At 45.3% G+C, this 21,148-nt stretch overlaps 2 protein-coding genes across 7 annotated transcripts in view; one reads left to right on the top strand and one right to left on the bottom strand.

Moving 5' to 3' along the window:
• MYH11 (myosin heavy chain 11) overlaps nucleotides 1–4,102 on the top strand; it is a 112,562-nt gene extending 108,460 nt beyond the window's left edge. For 2 of the 5 annotated variants that reach the window (XM_032392200.1, XM_032392202.1), the window contains one exon: nucleotides 3,404–3,536. In XM_032392200.1, coding sequence (XP_032248091.1) covers nucleotides 3,404–3,536 — 133 coding nt within the window. Of the gene's footprint in view, nucleotides 1–262; nucleotides 302–3,403 lie in introns of those variants that run through there. The other 3 variants (XM_032392203.1, XM_032392201.1, XM_032392204.1) reach the window with 3 other exon arrangements.
• NDE1 (nudE neurodevelopment protein 1) overlaps nucleotides 1–21,148 on the bottom strand; it is a 45,661-nt gene that overhangs the window by 10,085 nt on the left and 14,428 nt on the right. The window contains exons 5-9 of one of the 2 annotated variants that reach the window (XM_032392206.1): nucleotides 11,981–12,117; nucleotides 10,455–10,634; nucleotides 8,857–8,948; nucleotides 7,221–7,372; nucleotides 5,239–6,434 (exon numbers count right to left, since the gene is read on the bottom strand). In XM_032392206.1, the coding sequence (XP_032248097.1) occupies nucleotides 6,341–6,434; nucleotides 7,221–7,372; nucleotides 8,857–8,948; nucleotides 10,455–10,634; nucleotides 11,981–12,117 (655 nt within the window). In that variant the 3' untranslated portion in view covers nucleotides 5,239–6,340. Of the gene's footprint in view, nucleotides 1–5,238; nucleotides 6,435–7,220; nucleotides 7,373–8,856; nucleotides 8,949–10,454; nucleotides 10,635–11,980; nucleotides 12,118–21,148 lie in introns of those variants that run through there. The other variant, XM_032392207.1, reaches the window with a different exon arrangement.

Genomic DNA, 21,148 nt, shown 5'->3' with positions numbered 1-21,148 from the left:
AGAGCTCCTGTTAAAGCCTGACCACCGTGCCCAGCCTTTGCCACGCCGCCAGTCCTCTCTGACACGAGCTTATAAACGATGACTTATGTGTACCAGCCTCTCTAAGAGCTCTTGCTGGCAGGTGCTTCACTGCCAGGTTGCCTTCTAAGTGCCTTTAATGATTTAATTGAAGCGAATGCCTTTAACGATTAAACACGCACTGAAATGGACTCCCTCTCGTTTGCGGATGATAACCACCAGGGACTCTCTCTCTCTGTTTCAGAGGCCCCCTCCCCCAGGAAACTCCGCAATGACTCACCAGGTATCATGCCTTCAGCTTCGCAGCTCATGTGTGTTGCGCTCGGTTTCCACACTTCTCTTCCGCCATCCCACCCGCCCTATCCCCGGTGGCCCCCCGTTTTGGCCCCCCCCAAATTTCTGTGAGATTGCTGCAAAATCTGAAGGTGTGGAGATCTTAGTTCAAAACTCTTTCATCACAGCCAAGATCAACCTAAGAAGACTTCATCTCTTGACCCATGTTCCTTCCCTACTTCTGCTTTGGCAGTGTGACATGGCACTGTGTCCTTGTCACCACGTGCTGACCAGTGTTCAGAGGCTGTGTGTGTGTGTCACCTGGATTGTTCTTACCTGCCTAAGAGGGCATCTCCCACACTGTTAGGACACTTGGCCGCGCTGTCCTCTCTGGTCTGGTTAAGACCCCACCCTGAGCGGGTAGGACAGCTCCACAGTCTGGGTCCATTCCCGGAGAACGGCTTCAAGCTGGCTGGTCTGGCTCACAAATCAGAATTCATAGGGCACAGGCTCATGGTAACCACAGCCCAGCAACCGGACCCCCCCGCAGCTGGGCTTTCACAAACACGTCTGCGAAAGAAATGAGCTCTCACCGCGCGTTGTACGGTTGCTGAGGCTGCGTGGGGCTGAAGCAGGGCCGGGCTGCTAGCTGCATTTCCAGCACACGAGGGCGCACGTCAGCCACCTTGGAGCCAAGCGGGGTCCTGGCAGAGCCTTTTCCAGAGGTCTTGCGGGCACATACTCAGAGTGGGGAGTGGACACCCAAGGCTGGAGGAAGAACACAGGGCCCTTCCCGAGAAAGAGTTAAGAGGCCTCGACTTGTCTAGGAATCTAACAGCTTTAGCACATGTGAAGTTAGGCAGTGGGGCTGGGTGTCCCTCTCATCTTCCTCGAGAGGCCAAGCCAGCCCTGGCTGGTGTCCCCCTTCTGCTCTTTTGGAGAATCTCAGCTTTGCTGCCACTATGCAAGTACTTAAAGCTGATTGAGGTATTGGCAGGAGCTTTAGGAAGAGCTTTCAGCCTCTAAGACAGAGCTTCTGGCTCCTGCCAGCTCAGACTGGAACGTCGGACCCACTAGTTGATGGGAAACCGAGTCCTTGCAAAGCAAGTGCTCATAGTCTTGTGCTGATTCATGATGTGCCCCCAGGGCCTTGCAGAAGTTCTCAGAGTCCATGACTAGAAGCCAAATGCTCCAGGATCAGAACCTTTAAGAAAATCTTTACCGGGGGTTGGGGCGGGGGGGGTGGGGGGTGGGGTGTTCCCTTACTTCATGTGACAGATGTAGCCAGTGCCAATCTCTGCCTTGAATTTGAAAACAGTTCCTTCAAGAAGGGCACCTGAACTGGGAGACAGGCTCACAGGACTGGCGGCTAAGCAGGTGGAGGGAGGGGGGAGGCTGACGGTGACCCAGGGTGTGATTTACCTCTCAGATCAAGGGAACCCATTTCTCACTTTAACTCTTCTCAGTTGCACAGACTGTTCCAAGAGGTAAAGAGTGCTTGGAGCCTGGAATGGTAGGGGAGACAGTTTGCAGCCCCAGGCTGTCCCATCAAGTTGGAACCGGGAGGGGAGATGCAGGAGACCCATGCAAGCAGCAGCCGCTACTTTTTCTGTCCTGTCCTCAGAGACCCTTCTCTGGGACCCAGGTTCTTGGAAAGCACAGTGCTCAAGACTTTTTAAGGTCACTTCTAGAAGAGAGAGAGTGATGGAAAGTGAGTTAGTTCTAAGGGCGCTGGGCACCTCCAGGCTTCCCTCTGATGTGAGTGAGGCTGGCCAGAGTCTTCAGCTGGGAGTGGCTACAACCTGAAGTATTCGTTCCTGATCGCTGTGCTCCCGGAAGTACCATTCTCTGAAACTGGGCAGGTTTTCCCAGCCATGTTTCTCCCACCCTCAGACCCCAAAAGGCTCAGGTTGGGACTCCCCTTCTCAGCGATCAGGACACTCTGGGCCTTGCTTTGCCTCCAGTCTTACCTCTCTGAGTTGCCCCTTTTGACTAAAGTATGGATAACTGGAATGGGCTCTCTCCCTCGTGGCTTTTCTGTCCAGCCTTTGTGTGGTGAAGTGGGCCATTTTCGTTACAAAGAGTCTGCACTCCTCTCAAGCATCCTAAAATGAGTTAAGACAGGTCCTCCGATTCAGGTCAAACAGGGCCGGATGGCCAGAGCCCAACAAGATTATTTGCTGTGGTCGCAGAAAAGATGGCAACCATGTCTTCCAAGCAGAGGAGGTTGAATGCAGGTGGATCGGACTTCTCCTTCTGCCTGCCTGCCTGCCCTTCTAAGCAAAGCCTCACTTCAGGTGACCTGGGCAGGCTCTGGCAGTAACTCAGGGCATCTGGCACTCCAGAGATGGGAGCTGTTAAGGACAGAGAGGGTGTCCTACCAGCTAGAGCTAAAATACACCTCGGATTAACAGGTCTATCTCACTTTTCTAACAAATATTCATTGAATATCTATTATAGGCCATGCATGGTGCCTGCATGGTGAGCAAAAATCAGACAAGACCTCCGCCCTGTGAGAACTCATGCCAAGAATTCTGCTCCACACAAGCAGGGGGCCCTGCGTTGCCTGAACCAAGAGCACACTTCTGGCATCCATGCAGTGACCTCTCTCCCTGGAGGCTGCCTTTGACGCTCATTTCCACCTCCTTACAACTGAAAACCTAAACCCCCCCCCTTTTTACCTCCTGAAGGCAAGGAGGTACAGCATGAGAACACGTTCCCCTTTATACTGGCCCCAGAGGGTATGAATAAACCCATGGGAACGTGCTAAGCAGAGTCCCCTGGGTTTGGAATAAACCCACGGGAACTTGTTTTTCCCTTTTCTAAATGAAAGACCCCAACAGACCAGAATCCTGTGGGTCATCGGATGACCAAGCCAGATTTTTTTTTTTTTTTTTAAGCAGATGGTCTTGCTTTGAAAAATCTACTTTTCCCCCATGCCAGCTGATGAAATGCTACCGAACTTTGAGACTGGTCAAGGCTTAACTTCAACCTGAATACTTGTCTCTCATTTGAGTTTGTCTGCATTTGTTTTTTGCCCCTTGAAAAATCTCCTCCCTTCTCGAGGGAGATTTTGGTACTCAAGAAACACGTATTCTCTTAAATCCCACAGGCGAGGAAACGAGACCTCTTTTGTTCCGGCTAGAAGGTCTGGAGGACGTCGGGTCATTGAAAACGCGGACGGCTCTGACGAAGAAGTGGACGCTCGCGACGCGGACTTCAACGGAACCAAAGCCAGTGAATGAACGACTTGCTACAAACGGAACAAAACCAAACCCAGTGGACTCTGCTTAGCACCGTCAAAATCCATCTTCAAATTCCAAACGTCACAGACACCCCTCACGATGACTATAAACACCACCGCCCTGAGTCTGGGGCATCAGTGGAACTTTTGAGTGATGTACCAAACGAGAAAAACCCAACAGGCGACACAGACCCCACCCGCTGCCCCTATCGGTGAATTGTGCCGAAATTGTGAGGTTTTAGGAAAGATATAACCACCGTAACTGATCACTGGCAACTGAGTTTACATGACAGAGGGGAGGAAGTCACCAAAGTGGGTGCCGCCGCCTCCCCCTCCCAAGTCATTCCCATACCCTTCCAATGTGTCGAGTGGGCCCCTGTTTGAGTTCTTTCCCCTCCTGGTTACCACACCTCAGACGCACACAGTTCACGGAGACCAAGTGCCTTCGGTAGTCACAGGAATTAAAAAGGAGACTGCTCCAGCGGGTAAGAGCAGGAATGTTACACTGTTTTATATGCACCCCGATTGTACTTAAGGACACCCTCACGAATAAAAGGTTATAAATCACTGGCATGCACTCAGCGCTTCTGTTGTTTTCGAGAGTGAAAGAATGGGGGAGGGGCGTTCTCATTGAAGCCGTATGGTGACCCTGTGAAATCAGCTTATTCTTCCTTCATAAACGGGGAAACTGAGGCCTAGAGAGGTGAAATCAATTGTCCGAGATCCCACAACTGGCAAAAAAAAAAAAAAAAAGGCAAGCAGAAATGTCACAGGAGTCTGTGTTGAGGGGACTTCTCCATCCAGAGGTGGGAGGCTCCAGGCCCAGGAAGTAGGAACGTGACCAAAAAGAACGTCCTTATCAATTCAAACCCATACATACATACTGGGAAGAATACAAGACATCCTTGCATTTTAAAGTTAAAACACAAGACCTTCATCCAGCAGGGGCCAACCGACTTTCTGTGAAGGCCAGAGAGTCAATATTTCAGGCTACGTATGATCTCTGTCACATGGTTATCTTTACTTTTTAAATTTTTTTAAGATTTTTTTTTTTTTAATTTATTTGACAGAGAGAGAGAGACAGTGAGAGAGGGAACACAAGCAGGGGGAGTGGGAGGAGAAGCAGGCTTCCCACCAAGCAGGGAGCCCGATGCGGGGCTCGATCCCAGGACCCTGGGATCATGACCCGAGCTGAAGGCAGACGCTTAACGACTGAGCCACCCAGGCGCCCCTAAATTTTTTTTTAAATAACCCTTTAAAAACATAAAAACCATTTCTACTGCGGGGCCATATAACACCAGGCCGTAGGTCCTTTCCTTCCTCAGCTTGAGTGTTCCAGACAGAGATCCCTTGCAAAAGTTCTGTTCAACACAAACAATTCCACACACCGACTCCGTGGGGCCCAAGAGATTTGAGAAGAGAAGAAATAAGGCAAACTGAAAAACTCAGCCAGTGACCAAATGCGAATATACCCTGAGCAATACACAAACATACCCCAATTACACTTACTTCTAAGAAGCTAACTTGAAGGGAATTTTTTTAAAGTAGGGTTTTTTGTTCGTATTTAGTTACTTGGTTAAAAAACAAGTTTTTCGCCACCATACGAGCGAACATAAAAGCACAAACGAAGCGGCATTTACTGACCACCACGACAAGCTAGGTGAAAATTAGTTTCTCTTGATTTTATTGTTCTTTTAAAAAAATAAAAGTACGTCTTTCACCGATACAGGTTAGAATGTTCCCAGGGTAAGGAGCCGGGCACCAGAGATCAATTCTCTGTTGAATTTCAGTAGCACTTCTAAAGTTCTATCTTCAACTCAAGGATATTTTTGCTATTCTTTTGGAAAAATAACTTAGTAACAAAAGGTCATTAAGCTGCATGCATGCTCCTGAATTCGTGTGTTCTTTTTACTCGCCTCCAAAAGCGTGAGACGGCAGCTCACACCAAGCAGGGTTGAGTACATATAACATCCGCGTGGAAATCCCGTGTTTGTTTCTTCTTTGACAAGGAAGCTTCCAACAACAATCCTGTGGTTTAATCTTATTTGGAGGTCACCCCGATTATTTTATCAAGGCTTTGAATGATGTCCTGCTCTTAGGGGTTGCATTCCCAAGGCCATGACACCCTAAAGACCGTCAGGGTCCTGAAGCGGAGGTCACCCTCAGGCCAGGGCAGAAGTTTGAGGAAGACTAACCATCAGGATTGATCTAAAGAGGACACAGACTTTCCACTGACCTGGTCCACACAAGATCTCCTCTGAAACACAAGCACAGCTCTCAATGCCTCAGTGAGAGCCAGATTAAAAAGTCCTAGAGGTATACAACACCAGAGTTTCTTTTTAAAAAGGCATGCGCCTATTCTACTCCTCTCTCCTAGACATGATTTCATTACACAGACCCTCCCTGTGCCACAGAGCCTTGGGAGATTTTGTTCTGGAAGACGGCCTGAGTCTGAGGTGGGCTCACATCCCACTTTTAAGGCATCTCCCGACATTAAAAACACGTCTCAAAACCATTCAGGACTCAGGTCAGCTCACAATGATGGGGTAGCCTCGGCGTCCATACCTTCAAGCCCTTTCCAGAGGGTCCCGTTTGTCCCTTTCCACACCAGCAAGCAGGATGGGGATCATGACACAACATTTCCCCAGGACAACTACCAGGGGCCACGGGTGATGATCTCATTGGCTAATGTGACTGTTTGCTATTTTTCAAACTAACTTAAAAACACAAAAACCTAGTTTAAAGAGGGGAAGAAAGGTAGGACTCCTGCACAGACACACCGGGGCTTCAGCTTCCGTGGATTTCCTAAAGCAACATCTTGACTACACCCTGGGCTGACGGCAGCGACGGTGCGGAAATATTTGAAGGCGGCTTCCCAAATTCCAGGCGTTTTCCCAACCTTCAGACAGAGCAAACCAAATTAGGCGGACATGACAGCTGTGACAGACTGGCTAGCATCGGGGCCCACAAAGTTCTAAGAGTGAATATCAAGAGTCAGGAGCAGTGTCTCCCTGGGTATCATGAAATGAAGAAAAAAAACACTGGCCAACTAGCTCACACGTTCCCAAGGCCACATGAAAAGCCCGGCCACAGAAGACCCACTAAAAACATCCTCTTCGACAGGGTTGGAAGTTGTGTGCAAGCCATGGAAAACGAGTCTTCATTTCCTGCCATCGGTCTGCCATGGGCCTACCACGGTGACGTGGCGTGGGGGCCAGGAAGATGGCGGCACAGCTTAGAAAATCAATGAATCTAGAAGCTGCCCCGATTCTCCTCAGGTAAGAAAACACCCAAAGCTGCCAGAGGTCAGATCTGTGTCTTCTCATCAGGCGACTGGCTTTGGGAATCTAGTCTGGCTGGAATGTAGTGCCTGTTTCCTGAGTTTCTAAAGATTTTTTTTTTCCCTTCAGGAAAAAAATCCTCCTCTGGGGGAAGGAGAGCAGTGTTTGAAGCCCAAGTCCCAAACAAGGGTTTCATACAGGACATGCTCACAGCATGACCAGGAGCTGGGGCTGCCAGAATCAAATAATGAAAATGAGCCCCTTCCTGGCCATTTGCCCTTAACCAGAAGACACCACCTAACTCTGTCTCAAGGGGGTAGAGGGTAAGGTTAACGGACATAACCCCGCAACTTTTCCAAATGGCTATGGGCTCCCCCCTGGAGTGGACAGCTCAAGGTACTGACCCTTTGTCACCCAGAGGCACGCCAGAGCTGCTCGGCTGTCTCTCACCACCATCTCTGTGTTTGCTCCCCCGCCCCGAGGCTGGGCCACTCGTTCGGTTTGGGGACTGATCATACACGAAGTTCCGGCAGGACGCCAGCTTGGACTCCAGTGCCTGCAGAGAAACAGTTTTCATCCTCCAAGTTAAAGACAAGAACTCACCTCTCACCCAGAGCCTGCGCACAGACAATAACCAAAAACAGGGGTTCTCAAATTGTGTTGGACGCTGGAATTCCAAAGTGGGGCCCTGAAGGAATCCAACGTACGTCCAACTTTTAGAGCCACTGGCCTAAGACATTTCGGGGCTTCCTGGGAAAATCACTAACCCTGCCTATTATCCAGTTCTGTCTATGGGAAATAGGAAATCCACTTTTGGAATGATTCGCTCTTTTGTTTACCTCAATAAACATGCTCAGAGTGGCTTGTGTGGAAGCACTGTGCCTTGCTGGAAAGGGACCCCATGAAAACCAGGAGGGCACTGAGACCACCGCACACTTCCCTATACTCTAACTGTACAAAACATTACCAGAGAAATGTGTTGGGGCGCCTGGGTGGTGCAGTCGGTTAAGCATCCGACTCTTGGTTTCAGCTCAGGTCGTGATCTCAGGGTTGTGGGAATCAAGCCCCGCGTCAGGCTCCACTCAGTGCAGAGTCTGATTCAGATTCTCTCCCTCTCCCTCTGCCCCCCCCCCACTTGTGCTCTCTCTAAAATGAATAAATAAATCTTTAAAAAAAAGAGAGAGAGAGAGAGAGAGAAGTGTGTTTACAGAACAGAAAACCAGACAACCAAAAGGTAAAAGGAAAAACATGAGAAATGAGTTGCAACCTTCTTTGAGGTTGCAGTTTTGACTATATACATTCTGGCAGGATTTAAATTATGTGATCTTCCAGGCCATGATTTTTAAAAATAAAAGAAACAACCACAAAGAATACCTGTGTTATTTCTTTTTTTTTTTTTAAGATTTTATTTATTTATTTGACACAGAGAGAGAGCTAGAGAGGGAACACAAGCAGGGGGAGAGGGAGAGGGAGAAGCAGACTCCCCGCCAAGCAGGGAGCCCGATGCAGGACTCGATCCCAGGACCCTGGGATCATGACCTGAGCCGAAGGCAGATGCTTAACGACTGAGCCACCCAGGCGCCCCACCTATGTTATTTCTTAAGCACAGAAGAATCTTTCCCTGTAATGAATATAAAATCTATAAAGTCAAGTTTTTTTGCCCTAGCCTTTCGAGATTTTTGTCTTTAACTCCCTAAGAAATTTAAAAAGAGGCAATTTTTAAATGTTTCTCAGTTTTTTCAAATTAAGAAAAAAGAAAAATCATAGACACCAACCCAATTTCCCAAATTCCAACGAAAAATGACCAGGGAAAGATATGCCCAGGCAAAGAGATGACAGAGTCAGGGCTCTGGGTGTTCATCAATAACAATGCTCACAGAAGCTCAAATGATGCTCAGGGACACTAACAGAACCAGAGTTTTGCCTAAAACGCAGGGAGTCTCTGCTAAAGGGGAAAGGAACTGGTAAGGTCACCCCTCTCCGATAACCTGAAACACAGGCAAGGAGCCACACCAAACCCCAGGGAGGTGGTGGTCTTACCCCTACTTTCCGAAGCAGGTCTCCCACGATGTTGAGGGCCGATATCCGCGCTGCAGGAGTGAGGGGGGTCCCACCCGTGGAGTCATCCAGACCTGGGTGTGCAAAAGGAAGCGCACGTAATACCAACCTGCAGTCCTAAGTCCGTGCACTAACATCCCTAAATGCAGAACAACAGGGGTGGACTTGGGAAGCTAACTCTGCCCTCTGATCCCAGATGCTACCCTGTTGCACTCACTAGTTAACTAATACAGGAAGAGTCTACTTGATGACCAAACTTTTGCAGCCTTACAACCACTATATTAAACGTTTATCTTTACGTGTTATTCTTTTAAAACAAAATTGAAATAAGTCCTCTTGAAATTCTAGGAATTCCATATAGTTAGGAACAGCACTGGAGCAAACCAAATTTGTAAGAAGCTTAACTCCCCAGAGCCCCTCTCTCTCCTCCAAGCACGACCCGGCATCAGCATCACTGGGATGCTGGTTAGGATGCAGGATCTCAGGCCCTGCCCACACCTGCTGAATCTCAGGGGCATACTCAAGTGTGGAAAAACCCTGCTCTAGACTGGGATTCTGGAAGTCTCACCAGCCTCTTGATCCCAGGGGACATGCTAAGAGATAAAACAGTGTGAGCCCTGGAGCCAGCCGGCCTGGGTCTGAATCCCAACTCTGCTATTTACCAGCCGTATGATTTTAGGCAAGCTCCTTTATCAGGGCCTCAGTCTCCTCATCCATCAAATGGGCATAGCACTTGCATCTTGGGCCTGTGGTGAGAATTCAGTGAGGTCATATATATGCAAAGCATGCGAAGCACAGTGGCTAACTAGCACACAACGAGCACTCGGTAATTGTCTATCGTTGTTACTTGCTATTAAGCGGCCCAGTAACAGTCTCGGTTAATCAGCAGAGGAGCTGGGGAGAAAACTCAAACTGCTCATTTTTTTTTTTACCATGCAGCCCAGGTTACATTGGCTCCACTTCTGGATGGATGTTATTTATTGCTAGACCCATAAAATGCTTTTCAAATTTTTTTTTTATCTGGTTATTGAAATTTGCAATTTGGGAGATTTCATGTTCAAGAAGAGGATTTCCGGGGGCTCCTGGGTGGCTCAGTCGTTAAGCGTCTGCCTTCGGCTCGGGTCATGGTCCCGGGGTTCTGGGATCAAGCCCCGTATCAGGCTCCCTGCTCGGCGGGAAGCCTGCTTCTCCCTCTCCCACTCCCCCTACTTGGGTTCCCTCTCTCGCTGTGTCTCTCTGTCAAATAAATAAATAAAATTGAAAAAACAAAAAAAGGATTTCCGGCTTCTGATGAAGAATGAAATGTCTGCTAAGGCTGAGCCCACATGTCTTGGGGTAGGAGCAGAGCGGCAGCTTCCTTCCCCCGCTCCCCGCTCCCCTCAGACTCCAGCGCTCCCCTACTACCTCACAACCAAGCTCTTCTTGCTTATCTCAGAGCTGCCTCCCCTCCCCCCGCTGCCGTGAACACCCCAGTTTGCTCCCCGCAGTACAGCCTGGCCCAGAGGCTCTCTCACCCAGGACCCTACCCCCGGGAAAGCTTTATGAAGCAAAGAAAATCCTCGCGATGGCTATGCCCTTACCACGTCTGAACGTGCCTGGTGTGTTTAAGCTAGCACTGGGTCCCCGATGAGCTATGGGTGTGGACGGCACAGAGCCGGTGGCCTGCACTGCTGTGTCTGTCCTTTCGGCCTCCACCGAGCCGGGCATGGGGGTCCTGGGCTTCTCCTGCTTCTGCTGCACAGCCAACTCCTGCCGTAAATCTGAGACAGGACAGGGATTCAGATTAGGTCCCTGCTTTGGGCGACGGGGGTGGGGGGGGCTCAGCAGTAGACGCTGGTCAGGGAAAGGAAGTGCCAGAACGAAAAGCCATAGCTGGAAACGCTCAACGAAATGAAACCCACAGGACCTGGCCTCGCAGGCTTGTAAAACTACATAATTTTTTAGTAAAAACAAAAAGGTTTAAAAATTTTTAAAAACTATGGCAGTGATAGATACACTAATAAACAATTTCAGTGCAACAGGGTATATAGAATACTAAGTGAAAATATGCTTTCTCAACCCATCCCCAAATGCCCCTCCTCACTCGTAATCACTATAATATGGGGGAGATATTTTCAATCCTTTTTTTCTGTATTTTCAAAGAATTATGTATCTCTATTAAGCATATGATAGGAATAAGTCTTATTAAGTATAAATAGAAATATATCTACTGTCTATGACAGTATGTCTTAATCTTTCTAACTATATTTATATCTATAACATTCCAGAAAATAAGTCTATGTAATTTTTTTAACCACTTCACTACTCATGGGCATGTACAGAACTACCTTCAAACTTAAAAAAGTTTTTTTCTTAGGGGTGCCTGGGTGGCTCAGTTGGCTAAGCGTCTGCATTTGGCTCAGGTCATGATCCTGGGGTCCTGGGATCGAGTCCCGCATTGAGCTCCCTGCTCAGCAGGGAGTCTGCTTCTCCCTCTCCCTCCGCTCCTCCCCCTGTTCATGGTCTAATAAAAAAATAAAATCTTAAAAAAATGATAAAAATAAAAGGATACATGCACCCCAATGTATATTAAAAAAAAAGTTTTTTTCTTTTTAATCTCCCTTCTACTGTCTATACGTTAGGAACTAAATTAATGTTATGAACAATTAATTGGGATGTTTAAAAAAGTCTCTTCTGCACCCAGATCTACCTCTGGAACTGTGAACTTCCACGGAGCAAATGCTGATGGGAATTCAGAGCTCTAAGCCACATGCATCAGCAGCCAGCAAGCCACAAAACCAACGGGCTAGCTAGCAATTGCATCAACAAGAATTTTCTCTCCACAAAACTCTTATACTCCTACCAATCAAAAAGCCCGGGGTGGGCTTAAATATCCACAAGGGGGCTTCACAGGGTCGGACATCTGACAATTCTTAGCACGGGGTAGGGACCAAGGCTGAAGCCTGCCCAGTGTGGTTCTATACCCTCTGACCAGACTGTGCACCGAGCAGGGCACGGATTTCCAGCAAAGGTAACACTGGGCGACACTGCAGGACAAGCTGTTCTCAGGCAGGGAGAGGAGAAAACGCTGGTCAGGGTACACAGAACAAAGCCAAGGCCTCCTGACCTCTGGCTTCATCCTTCAGTCGCTGAACAGATTCTAGGAGATTCTCCTTCTCATCAAGTTCACTCTCCAGGAAGGCATTTCTTTCAATGGCTTGATTCAAACGCTGCTCAAAGTCTTCCAGAGACATGATTGTGGCCCTGGTAAGAGAAAAATAAAGCTGTCCAAGAGAGCAAACAGCAGCATCCATTTGGTGCCTACAAACCCGGGAGACAAGAAAGGCCAGACACAAGGGGGGCATGAGTCCCAGCATGGGCACTTCCTAGACACCACGGACCTGAACAAGCATCTTAACCTTCTGGGACCCAGGCTCTTCGCCTGCAGAATGAGAATCATCTTAGCTCTTGGGGTACACAAAACCGTCCTGGGGATTAAATGAGAAAGGTCCATATAGCACTTAGCAATGAGCCAGCACCTTATTAGGATGACCCAGAGGGCCCAGCCAAATGCCAAAAGCAGCAAATCTTCTCTTGGAGACTCACAATGCAAATCAGTATTCAGAACATCCTACTAAAATCCATACAGAACTTATTAATGTACATTTAAACAGGGAGAAGAGACCATCTTTTCAGTTACCTTAAACAATTCAAAATGCCCAGCTGCCCTCCTAAAAACCACTTCCTCTTGTGACCAGTATAGACATTTCACTGGAACGCTATTAAAGGACTGAGAAGTGGGGTAATAAAGAAATGTGTCTAACTCTGAGGCACAAAACAGGTAGCTTGCCCAGACAGTTTCCTCACAAGCAAAGCAGGGGCAGTAACAGTACCTCCGCATGGTGGTGGGGGTGTCAAGGGGCAAGTAATACATTAAGCCTCCAACAGATGTTTCGCATGTGAGTGCTCAATAATTTGAGCAATTTTTATTACTGACCCCGTGTTTGTCCTGCTACTTGTTATCTCACAGTGGTTAGAAGTTTATGTTTGGAGCAGAACCCAGGAGAACCTAGCTCTTCAACATAAGACTACTTAAGTGTTCCTGGGCAGCTTAACCTCTCTTAACCACTGGTCCTCAAAGTAAGGATCAATTCATTAATTCATCAATTCAATATATCCTGCTATGCCTAGACTGAATTATATTCGTACCCTCCCTCAAAGGGTCTTCAGAGAAAAATAAAGTTACCAAAAGTGCTTAAAAAAAAACAACAAAGGAATAACATTTAGGAGTACAATACTGGAAACAGTTAAAATCACCCTAAAGGCTTGACATGTCAAACAACAAACAAAAAAGATAAAACGCGTAGGAATTCATCTAACAACAAATATGTAGGATTTTACTACAGGGCACGGAAGGCTTGTTGAAATGCAGACATATGGTGTTTGTGAAGAGGAAGACCCAACATCGCAAAGAAATCCATTCTCCATAAGATACCTCAGAGTTTAACAACATCCTAGTAAAAATATTAATAGCTTCTTGTTGGGGACAGTGGCACAGGGGTCTGATTTAAAAGATCACATGAAGGGCGCCTGGGTAGTTCAGTCAGTTAAGCATCTGCCTTTGGCTCAGGTCATGATCCTAGGATCCTGGGATCCAGCCCCGCATCGGGCTCCCTGCTCGGCGGGAAGCCTGCTTCTCCCTCTCCCACTCCCCCTGCTTGTGTTCCCTCTCTCGCTGTGCCTCTCTGTCAAATAAATAATATCTTTAAAAAAAAATTTTTTTTAGTAAAGAAAAGATCACGTGACAATAAAATAAGAATGGCCAGAAGAACTCTGAAAAAGAGAGAAGTAGCTCCCCCAGATATAAAGAACACACTATTATAAAGCCTCAATGGTGAACAACAGTGTGGTGCAGCCTTCAACAGTTATAAGGACCGACCAGGGAGACCAGAGATTCAGAACTAGATCCAAATACATAGGAGAACTTAATTTATGATAAAAGTGACATCGCAAATCACTGATGAAAAGACGGTTGATTCAGGGCACCTGGGTGGCTCAGTTGGCTAAGTGACTGCCTTCGGCTCAAGTCGTGATCGGGCCCCGCGTGGGGCTCTGTGCTTAGTGTGGAGTCCGCTTGAGACTCTATCCTCCATCTCCATCTGCCCCTCCTGCCTGCTCTCTCTTGCAAATAAATAAATAAATCTTAAAAAAAAAGAAACAAACCATGGAATTACCCTATGACCCAGCAATCACACTGCTGGGCATATATTCAAAAGAAGTGAAAGCAGGAGCTCCAAGAGGTATTTGTACATTCATGTTCACAGCAGCATCACTCACAATAATCAAGAAGCAGGGGCGCCTGGGTGGCTCAGTCGTTAAGCGTCTGCCTTCGGCCCAGGTCATGATCCCAGGGTCCTGGGATCGAGCCCCACATCGGGCTCCTGGCTCAGCAGGGAGCCTGCTTCTCCCCCTCCCTCTCTCCCTGCTCATGCTCTCTCTCTCTGTATCTCTTTGTCTCAAATGAATAAAGTCTTTAAAAAAAAAAAAATTAAAAAAAAAAAACAATCAAGCAGCAGAAGCAACCCAAATGTCCATGAACAGATAAATGGATAAAGAGAACGTGGTATATACAGTTGACCCTTGAATAATGCAGGGGCTAGAGGTGCCGACCCCTCACGTAGTCCAAAATCTGCGTGTAGGGGCGCCTGGGTGGCTCAGTCGGTTAAGCGACTGCCTTCGGCTCAGGTCATGATCCCGGAGTCCCAGATCGAGTCCCGCATCGGGCTCCCTGCTCAGCGGGGAGCCTGCTTCGCCCTCTGACCCTCCCCCCTCTCATGCTCTCTATCTCATTCTCTCTCTCAAATAAATAAATAAAATCCTTAAAAAAAAAAAAAAAAAATCTGCATGTAACTTTTGACTCCCAAAATTTAACTATGAATAGCCTACTATTGACCAAAAGCCTTATCAACAACATGAACAGTCAATTAGCACATATTTTGTATGCTGTATATATTACACACTGTACAATAAAGCTAAAGAAAATGCTATTAAGGAAATCTGTAAGAGAAAATACATTCATAGTACTACTGCATTTATTGGAAAAAAAAAAAAATTCCACGTGTGAGTGGACCCGCGCGGTTCAAACCTGTGTTGAGTCAACTGTACGTACACTTGAATATTATGCAGCCTTAAAAAAAAAAGGAAATCTTGTTGCACGCTACAACATGGGTGAATCTCAAGGACACTATGCTAAGGAAATAAGCCAGGCACACGAGGACAAATACTGTATGATTCCACTCCTACAGAGCATCCAAAGTAGTGAAAATCAGGGAAAGCAAAAAGGGGATTACCAAGGGTCTGAGGGAGCATGGAGGAGGATTTAGTGTTTAGTGGGTGCAAGTTTCAATGTTGCAGGATGAGAAAGGTCTGGAGAGCTGTTGCACAATAATGTGAACACACTGAATGCTACTCAGATGTACACTTAAAAATGGTTTAAATGGGGGCGCCTGCGTGGCTCGGTCGGTTAAGAGTCTGCCTATGGCTCAGGTCATGATCCCAGGGTCGTGGGATTGAGCCCCGCATAGGGTCGTGGGATTGAGCCCCGCATAGGGTCGTGGGATTGAGCCCCGCATAGGGTTGTGGGATTGAGCCCCGTATCAGGCTCCCTGCTCATCGGGGAGCCTACTTCTCCCTCTCCCTCTGCTTGTGCTTGTGCGTGCTCTCTCTCCCCCTCTATGTCACATAAATAAATAAAATCTTTAAAAAATATTGGTTAAGATGGTGAATTTGATGTTGTGTGTTTTTATCACAAGAAGTTTTTTTTTAACATCTATGTAACAGTACTACATAGAAGAGTGAAATTAGATAAAATCAATTTTAATCTTTGTATAACTTTTCTGTACCTTAGCATTCATATGTTAAACAAAAAATAACCTTTAAGGAATGCATTTAATTTTTAGTTACTTCCAATGGCCCTGAGTCTTTCAAGGTTATCCCCTTCCTAAAAGTAAGTCATTTTGTTTTACAGATATACCGTGGAAGGACTTTAACAAGCAAATAGCTGGTAGGGATGAGAAATTACTCTTCTTGAAGTAGGCGGTCAAATTTTCCACATATAACTATTAAAATTTTACAATAAAATTGTCAGGTTTTTAATTTTTTAAAAAAATAAAACTTCAGTATTCCAGAACTTTATGCATTCTGTAATGATGATCTGGGCCTTGCCTTTACCTCATCTGATTTTAACACCGAACGATTCAGCATTTGGCCAAAATGTGAATCCAATGCGCCTTTAATTTTAAAAAATGTAAAGCAATGTAACAAAAAGAAGAAAAAGCAAGCATAGACTAACTGCTTTATAAACCTTAGACTGCACAATGCCCTCCCACCTGTGACTGATACATCTGACTACAGAGAAATCAAATAACTTTTGACAGTAACATATACAACAGACAAAGCTGGAAGACAAATCTAAATGCCAAATATTTTTAATTTGTACCACAAATCTATAACAATCTCCTAGAAATGAAAAACAACAACACAATTTAAAGACAGGCAAAGATAAAGAGTTCATAGAAAAAGAAATAAAACAGTTCTTAAATTAGGAAAAGGAATCAACATCACTCATAACTGAGAAATGTACCCATTGGTCACTTACTAGACTGGCAGAAATCCGAGTTTTGAAAACCACTGTTAGTGAAGCTATTTGGAAAAGAGGGATTTACATACGTAGCTGCCGGGAATGTAAAGTGATACAACCATATAAAGAACAAATGGGCAATAATATCAAAATCACATATGCATATATCCCTTGACCCAGCAATCTCACTTGGGGAAATTTATTCTACAGATAAACATCTGTGCAAGCAAAGTTTAGGATTCATCACAGCAACGTTTATCACTGCACAAGAATGCAAATGTAGCAGATATCCATCCACAGGAGACCGGACAAATAAATCATGATGTACTATACAACACCAACCATACAATAGAATATTATGTACTTGGGGGAAAAAAAAAGAACAAAGAATGCTCTGTGTCCTGAAAGATCTCCAAGATCTACTGTTATGTGAAAGAAGATGTTCAATAGTGTGTATAGAATGCTCTTTGTGGGGGATGGGAGAAGATGAATGTCTATTTTTATTTGCTTGAATTTGCATAAAAAACCTCTACTCTTTGTATATTACTTTGTAACCAGTCAATGTACTATTTCTTTGTGGTAGACTGCATTATTGGGCCTAATTCTTCACCGTCCCTACATCCACATCCTTGTTATGGCCTCAGTGTGAGTGGAATGCACTGTCCCATCTCTTCACTTGGACCACATGACTTGCTTTGATCAATGAAATACGGGTGAAAACAATGGCATGCCAATGGCTTGCAAACATACTACAAAGTCATGGTAATCGAGTCATTATGGTATTGGTATAGTAATTCACAAATTGTACACGGGACCAAAATAAAGAATCCAGAATGAGATCCCAGGATATGTTAGAGATTAACATATGACAGAGATGGGTTAAATTCAGTGGAAAAAAATGAGTATTTAATAAATAGTACTGGTACAATTGGCTATCTATGTACTGAAAATACAACTGGACCCGTGTCTTGTACTAAGTAAATAAATTTCAGGCAGATTAGAAGTATAAAATAAATAATAAAAAAGTCTTACAAAAAAAAATTAAGAGAAGACATGCATAATCAAAGGATCAAGGAGATTTCCCTAGTGCAGTCTGGAAACACAGAAGCTAAAAAAGGAGACAAAAACTGGATAACCTAAAAATGAAAATTATTTGTATGGAACATGATACCAGAGATAAAGGCAGAAGACCAGATTATTCTATGAAAAATATTTTCCATGTAGGATAAAAGATTAGTGGAAAAATATACAAAGAGCTCTGAGATCCCACTTTTGATAATGATAAGGTGGCTTGTATCAGACCAAAGCTCTCATACAGATTACAACTACAAACTCTGGGTCAAACAACAATGGTCTGAAGGCACGGGCAATAACGGCAGCCAACACTTGGAAGAAAGAAACAGCAGCGGGTGAATGTTGCATCTCTGTTAATGTTTTGCCTACAGCTCCGTGATAGAAATCCATCACTAGTGCCAAATTCTCATCTAAACTCTTCCCACATCTCTGGCTAACCTCTGGACCATGCAAATGCTCAGCAGACTTGAAGCAGCCTGGTTAAGGCTAAAAGAATCAAACAGATTTCAGCTACTGCCCATGACGCGGAAACAGTTTGGAGTGTTAGTTCATCCTAGTTAACAGACCAAAAAAAAAAAAATCAAAAACAAAATCCATAGTTTCTGCCACACATCATTCATAATGTCCAGAATTCAAGATTACTCAACATGACACATGAAGAGCACAAAAAATGTGACCCAAACTCAGGAGAAAAGGCAATCACTGGAAATAGCCCTAAGATAACCTAGATGTTAGAATTAGCAGAAAAGAAAAGGACTTTAAAGTAGCTATTATAGCTATGCTCAAGGATATAAAGAGAGGAGCACCTGGGCGGCTCAGTCTGTTAAGCGTCTGACTCTTGATCTCGACTCAGGTCATGATCTCAGGATTGTGAGATCAAGCCCCATGTTGGGCTCTGCGCTCAGCGGAGAGTCTGCTTGGTATTCTCTCTCTGTTCATGAGCTCTAATAAATAAATCTTTAAAAAAAAAAAAGGAAATTCAAAAAAAAAAATGGGGGGGGTGCCTGGGTGGCTCAGTCGGTTAAGCACCTGCCTTTGGGTCAGGTCATGGTCCCAGGGTCCTGAGATAGAGCCCCGCATCAGGCTCCCTGCTCAGCAGAGAGCCTGCTTCTCCCTCTTCCTCTGTTCCTCCCCCTGCTTGTGCTCTCTCCCCCTCTGTCAAATAAATAATTTATTTTTTTTTTAAAAAGGAAATTCTAGAACTGAAAATACAATCTCTAAAAACACTACTGGAATTCGTTTATCAGCCGATTAGAGAGGAGTCAGTGAACCTGAATCAAATCAACAGAAATTAACCAATTTGAAGAACCAAAAGAAAAAAAGATTGGGGGTGGGCGCCTGGGTGGCTCAGTTGGTTAAGCGACTGCCTTCGGCTCAGGTCATGATCCTGGAGTCCCGGGATCGAGTCCCGCATCGGGCTCCCTGCTCAGCAGGGAGTCTGCTTCTCCCTCTCCTGCTCCCCCCTCTTGTGCTCTCTCTCTCTCTCTCTCACTCTCTCTCTCAAATAAATAAATAAAATCTTAAAAAAAAAAAAAAAAAGAAAAAGAAAAAAAGATTGGGGGTAAAAAAAAAAAGGAAGAGGCTGTGTGACAATATCAAAAGGACTTAATGTGTGTGTAGTTGGTGTCCCAGAAGGACAGGAGAGAGAAAATGGGGCAGCACAAATCTCTGAGAAATAAGGACCAAAGTTAAATTTGGCAAAAAGAGAAATTTACAGACTAAAGCAGCCCAGCAAACCCCTATCAAGATAAATACATACAGGGGCTGGCTCAGTCGGTAGAGCAGCTGACTCCCGATCTCAGGATCATGAGTTCGAGCCCCACATTGGGTGTAGAGATTATTTAAGGAAATGAAAAAATCAATTCTGGTTAAATCCAACAATTAAAAAAAAAAAGTTAGGGCGCCTGGGTGGCTCAGTTGGTTAAGCGACTGCCTTCAGCTCAGGTCATGATCCTGGAGTCCCGGGATCGAGTCCCGCATCGGGCTCCCTGCTCGGCAGGGAGTCTGCTTCTCCTTCTGACCCTCCCCCCTCTCATGCTCTCTCTCTATCTCATTCTCTCTCAAATGAATAAATAAAATCTTTTAAAAAAAAAAAAAAAAAAAAGTTAAGTATATATAAAATCTAGCCACATCATAGACTGCTACAAACAAAAAGTCAAGAGAAAATCTGAGAGCAGCCAGAAAAAAAAAAAATTACATACTGGGAAATAACCATTCAAATGACCACTAACTTCTGACCTGAAGCAAGGAAACCAGAAGACAGTGGAACAATCCCCTGAAACAAAACAAAACAAAACAAAAAAACAACTGTCAACCCAGAATCCTACATCCAGTGGACCTATCTTTCAAGAATGAAGGCAAAAGACACTTTCAGATAAACTAAAACAAGGAGACTTCACTGTGAACAGACCTGTGCTATAAGAATTCCTAAAGGAAGTTCTTCAAGCTGAAGGGAGAGGGTACCAGAGGGAAACCCTGGTCCTCAGGAAGGAATGAACCAGAAATGGTACATATATGGGTAAATATAAAAGCCTATCTTTTTAACTCTCTTGATTTCTTTAAAATATACTTGGCTTTTATTTATTTATTTTTAAAGATTTTTATTTATTTATTTGAGAGCGAGAATGAGAGAGAGAGAGAGCACGAGAGGGGGGAGGGTCAGAGGGAGAAGCAGACTTCGCGCTGAGCAGGGAGCCCAACTCGGGACTCGATCCTGGGACTCCAGGATCATGACCTGAGCCAAAGGCAGCCGCTTAACCAACTGAGCCACCCAGGCGCCCTATACTTGGCTTTTTAAAGCAAAAATTATAGCAATGTATTGTGGAAACCACAGCATTTGTAGACATAATAGTATTAGGAGTATAGCATAAAGTTCAAGGATGATAAAAGTGAAACTATAAGATTGTAAGGCTGTTGCATTTTACATGCAGTGGTACAATGAAGTGTATGTTGTGATCCTAAAGCAACCAGTAAAAAATAATGCAGGGGATGGGGCACCTGGATGGCTCAGTCAACTGAGCGTTTGACTTTTGATATCAGCTCAGGTCTTGATCTCAGGGTTTTGATTTCAAGCCCTGCACTGGGCTCCACGCCAGGTGTGGAGCCTACTTAAACTAGTAATAATAATATTATTAACAATAATGCAGGGGACTATGGGGGCAACACAAAGGTTCCATATCTTAACAAGAGCATGGGTCCCGTGAACGTATATGCAATTTGCCCAAAATGATGGAACTGTATGCTTAAAATCTGTGCATGCCACTATAAGCAATTTATATCTAATTTTTAAAGTGTTTTCATTAAAGAAAAAAGGGGGCCTGGCACAGAGTAGTTATTCAATAAATGTTAGTTATGATTGTTAGTATTCTGCTAAACAGAACGTCAGTTTAAGAAATCCTGTTCTTGGGGTGCCTGGGTGACTCGATCAGTTAAGCATCTGCCTTTGGCTCAGGTCATAATCCCAGGGTCCTGAGATCAAGCCCCATGTTGGGCTTCCTGCTCAGCAGGGAGTCTGCTTCTCCCTCTGCCTCTGTCCCTCTCCCCAGCTCGTGCTCACTCTCTCTTGAAAAAATAAAATCTTAA

Source organism: Phoca vitulina, unplaced genomic scaffold, assembly GCF_004348235.1.
Source record: "Phoca vitulina isolate PV1807 unplaced genomic scaffold, GSC_HSeal_1.0 scaffold66, whole genome shotgun sequence".
NCBI lineage: Eukaryota > Metazoa > Chordata > Mammalia > Carnivora > Phocidae > Phoca > Phoca vitulina.
Note: the sequence above shows the minus strand (reverse complement) of the source record. Positions and strands in the feature narration are given on the sequence as shown.